The sequence below is a fragment of the Cynoglossus semilaevis genome, chromosome 1, assembly GCF_000523025.1.
Source record: "Cynoglossus semilaevis isolate Cse_v1.0 chromosome 1, Cse_v1.0, whole genome shotgun sequence".
Classification (NCBI taxonomy): domain Eukaryota; kingdom Metazoa; phylum Chordata; class Actinopteri; order Pleuronectiformes; family Cynoglossidae; genus Cynoglossus; species Cynoglossus semilaevis.
The window spans coordinates 1677555-1682342 of record NC_024307.1 but is presented as its reverse complement, the minus strand read 5'-3'; the positions used below and the strand labels follow the sequence as shown (position 1 = coordinate 1682342).

At 48.4% G+C, this 4788-nt stretch overlaps 1 protein-coding gene across 1 annotated transcript in view; it reads right to left on the bottom strand.

The window, feature by feature from the left end:
• Window positions 1-4788, bottom strand: part of ralgapa1 (Ral GTPase activating protein catalytic subunit alpha 1) — a 55515-nt gene that overhangs the window by 29856 nt on the left and 20871 nt on the right. The window contains exons 26-34 of the mRNA XM_025058446.1: window positions 4417-4572; window positions 4213-4341; window positions 4007-4132; window positions 3317-3375; window positions 3012-3120; window positions 1617-1727; window positions 1464-1532; window positions 1241-1378; window positions 366-549 (exon numbers count right to left, since the gene is read on the bottom strand). Coding sequence (XP_024914214.1) covers window positions 366-549; window positions 1241-1378; window positions 1464-1532; window positions 1617-1727; window positions 3012-3120; window positions 3317-3375; window positions 4007-4132; window positions 4213-4341; window positions 4417-4572 — 1081 coding nt within the window. The remainder of the gene's footprint in view (window positions 1-365; window positions 550-1240; window positions 1379-1463; window positions 1533-1616; window positions 1728-3011; window positions 3121-3316; window positions 3376-4006; window positions 4133-4212; window positions 4342-4416; window positions 4573-4788) is intronic.

Sequence of the window (4788 nt, the reverse complement as noted above, 5' to 3'; positions counted from 1 at the left end):
ATATATATATGTATATTTGTATTTCCAGACCTTCAGTGACACACATACATATATATATATATGTGTGTCCTGACATATATATATGTATATTTGTATTTCCAGACCTTCAGTGACACACATACATATATATATATGTGTGTCCTGACATATATATATGTATATATGTATATTTGTATTTCCAGACCTTCAGTGACACACATACATATATATATATGTGTGTCCTGACATATATATATGTATATATGTATATTTGTATTTCCAGACCTTCAGTGACACATACATATACTGTATATATATATATATATATGTGTGTCCTGACATATATATATGTATATATGTATATATGTATATTTGTATTTCCAGACCTTCAGTGACAGGCTGCAGTTTGCCTGAGCGTTCAGAGTCTGGACTGTGCAGCGGCTCTGGTTCTCTCAGGCTCTCCAGCGGCAGGAAGGGGTCGTAGTCCTGACTCAACAGGTCCGACAGCTGCAGTGGGAAATATTTTGGACTGCTAAAAGACTGGGCTCCATACACACAACCGTGCAAGACCTGGGAAGAGGGTTTTAAAGAACCAGAAGAAGCAGAGTTATCTGTGAATGGGCTGTCAGAGTAGATGATGTGATGATGACACACACACACACACACACACACACACACATTCATTATATTTGACCATAATCAATAATGACTCAAATACGGCTGATCATTTTCCACGCCTCCACAGAGTTCCATTCCCTACAGTTACAGTCTCTGTAACGAGGGGCGTTCAGGCACCATGGGATATTTGAGAACCGTAAAAAGCTCTCATGGAAAATAAAGCTGTGCTGAACTTGAAAAGGTTGAACTTTGATGAACTTTGATGACTGTGACATATCATCGTTACCTCAGAGGTGTGAAAAAACTGTGCCCACAAAAACCAGCCTAACTCAGGGTGGGCAAACTCTCTGGCTCGCGGTCCAAACTGAGGACCAGTCTCTGACTGGTGGAAACTCTCTGGCTCGCGGTCCAAACTGACCCAGTCAGTTCAGTACTGCTGGATGTAGAGAACTGTGTGAAATAACTTAAATAAAATGTGCAGGAATATCTGCTGCCACTTAGTGGCGTGAACAGGAACTACAGTCAATCCACTGACATCAGTCTTGATCACACGGCCGCATTAGAAAGCCTTAGTTTGCCCAGGTACTGGACCCCCGCACTCTGTCACTCTGCAGACAGGGGGCAGACCTGAGCTCTGACTTGCCTTATAGATACAGCTGAGCAGAGTTTTTCCGGGGTGGTCTTTCTCCGGAGGGCTCCGTGTGTGAACGGGCTGCAGCAGAGTCTGGGGGGGCAGAGCCATGACCCAGTCCAGGAGGCACAGCAGCAGGGAGACCACCAGCTGGTACAGAAACACAACACCGGTACTTCAGTGTACTTCAAACCAACACAAGAGTCCAGATCAAAGGGTGTGTGAGGAACGTCACCCTCTTGTCCAGTTCATGAGGAGACGACTCCGTGGACGGCAGCAGGTGAGTGATGGTGGCGATCAGAATCTGAGGATTATTCACAGGTTAAAAAAAGTGTTTATTACGACTGAACAACTTCAAGGTAATGTTTGTTTGTTTGTTTGTTTGTACCTCAACGATCTTCTTTGGAGTGTCGGGGGGGAAGGTCTGAAGATAATCCACGTGGCTGATGAGGAGGTGGAGGATGTCTGAGGCCACCAGAGCAACACTCTTGTTGGGGGGGGGGGGGGGGACACACACACCATTAACACCCTCTGAGCTGGACCTGCAGCTGGTACACTGTTAGCCTAGCACCGTTAGCCTAGCACCGTTAGCCTAGCGCTGTGTGAATGAGGTGTGTGTGTGACATCAGGTGTGGAAACAAATGAATCTTCACAGAAATATAAATTCACGTGTCAACACAAGACTGGACCAGAACTGAGAGACTGGACCAGAACTGAGAGGGTAAGGCTATATGGAGGGGGGGGGGAGAGAGTGGGGGGGGGGAGAGAGTGGGGGGGGGGAGAGAGTGGGGGGGGGGAGAGAGTGGGGGGGGGGAGAGAGTGGGGGGGGGGAGAGAGTGGGGGGGGGGAGAGAGTGGGGGGGGGGAGAGAGTGGGGGGGGGGAGAGAGTGGGGGGGGGGAGAGAGTGGGGGGGGGGAGAGAGTGGGGGGGGGGAGAGAAAGAGAGAGAGAGAGACAGAGAGCCTGCAGCTCTCCCTGGATTAGTTATCTGAAGGAGGACCAAACATATTGACAGTCGAGGGTTTGCTCCCAGGAGTGTGTGTGTGTGTGTGTGTGTGTGTGTGTGTGTGAGACAATGTCTTTACAGACCAGTGGCTGCCAACACACTGGATCAGGGATTCCAAGGTGTGAAAAAGCACGTGTGTGTGTGTGTGTGTGTGTGTGTGTGTGTGTGTGTGTGTGTCCAGCTCCTTGGCTAAAGATGACTCAGCAGACGTTGGACCATGTTCTGGTGTTTTCATCCACAGACCTCCCAGTCTGTTGGACTCAGAGACCATGACTATTTGTCCAAACACCAACAACCAACAACCAACAACCAACAACCAACAAACCAACAACCAACAACCAACAACCAACCGTCTCCATCACACTGGGCTGTTTACAACCACCATTCCAGTACTGCAGAACACCCAGAAGTACAACAGAAGTACAACAGAAACTACAACAGAAACTACAACAGAAACTACAACAGAAACTACAACAGTACAACTTCCTGTAACCTTAATGACCGTCTAGAGTGGACCTCAGTGGACCCTAGTGGACCCTAGTGGACCTCAGTGGACCTTAGTGGACCTCAGTGGACCTCAGTGGACTCAGTGGACCCTAGTGGACCTCAGTGGACCTTAGTGGACCTCAGTGGACCTCAGTGGACTCAGTGGACCCTAGTGGACCTCAGTGGACCCTAGTGGACCTCAGTGGACCTCAGTGGACTCAGTGGACCCTAGTGGACCCTAGTGGACCTCAGTGGACCCTGGTTCTGCTGTTGGAGTCAGAACCTGACTGACCTTCAAGGTGACACAGATGACATTCAGAGCGTCTTTAATCTGTGGATGTTGAGTCCTGTGAGCCAGCTCCTCACACAGCCAGATGCCCAGACTGCACAAGGCCACACACACCACCCAGGAGAGAGAGAGGGAGAGAGAGAGGGAGCAGAGAACAGGAGGTAGATTTTATGTTTAAATGTTTAAGAAGCGAAAAAACAAAAAAATATTTCACCAAATTAAGAACAAGTCAAAAGCATTCTGAGGAGAAAATGGTTAGTGTGTGTGTGTGTGTGGGTGTGGGCAAAACCCCCCCCCCCCCCCAGTACCTGGCAGGAGCAGACGGTTCATCTCGTGCTGAAGACAGAATGGTTTTGATGATGTGCTCCTGTAAAACAAAGGACAGACATTATTCAGAAATATTATATATTTGTGCCTTATATTTACACATGAAAGTCACAACGATGAACACACACACACACACACACACACACACACACACACACACACACACACACAGTCCAGAGACATGGTCACACACTCTCTGGTCCTGTTTGTCCACTCAGTCTTAATGATCCCTTTAACATTCAACACCAGTTTATGTCTGGTTTAAAAACAGTGAGGACACAACAACAACCACAACAACAACAACCACAACAACAACAACCACAACAACAACAACCACAACAACAACAACCACAACAACAACAACCACAACAACAACAACCACAACAACAACAACCACAACAACAACCACAACAACCACCACCACAACAACAACCACCACCACAACAACCACAACAACAACAACCACCACCACAACAACCACAACAACAACCACATCAACGACAACAACAACATACACATATATACACATATACATACATATATTTCTTATTTCTTCCAAATGAAGCTGTTTTTTTTTGACAGTTCTCCTACATTAAAACAACACCGTCGTGCCTATAGTACTACAGTTTATCCAATGCTAATGCTAATATCCCATGTGGGCCACCACTGACCTTGACATCGGGGAATTTGGTTAAGACCACGTCGGCCGTGGTGGGATGGAGGGCCGGGAGCTCCCCGTAGAGGTTTGGGAAGCAGACCAGAGATCCCAGTAAGATCTGAGCCTCCACTCTGGGCGCCTGGAAGGACAAATGAGAAGAGAGACGTCTGAGTGGCGGTCCGATCGTTCAGCTGCGCCGCGTGTTAGCGTGGGACTGACGTTCAGCGAGGAGCAGCCGGTGACTCTGGAGGCCGCGATGATGAAGTCCAGGATCAGCATGGTGGCTCCAGGCAGGCCGATGCTGAAGAACCTGGGACTGCAGTGTTTGATGATGGTGTTGACGATGTCCTGTGAACGACAACACCACGCTGTGAGCCAGCGACACTCACAGTGAGTGATACACAGTTGTTTGTGCCCCGTCACCTGGTCCTGGTGCATCAGGCCGTGGTGCATGATGTTGTAGAAGTGTGTGAGGAAGTCTGTGTTTGGAGAAACGTCCTGTCGCCGCTTCATGATCCTGCAGATCAACTTGTAGGCGTGAAGTTTCCCCTGTTTGTAACGCTCCGTCAGCATGGTGGCCTGGAGGACAAACAAACAGTCTCACTGTGGTGCTGCAATACTGTCAGTCAGTGTTTCCCAAAGACTGGGTCGCGACCCCAGTTTAGTTTACGAATAATGTCTACTGACTTGGGACGCGATGGTTTGACCTTTGGGAAACACAGCTGTAAATAATCTCCATCCACTGAAGTATCTCCTGACCACGTACGGATCTGTCGATGGTGTCGTATCACCCAC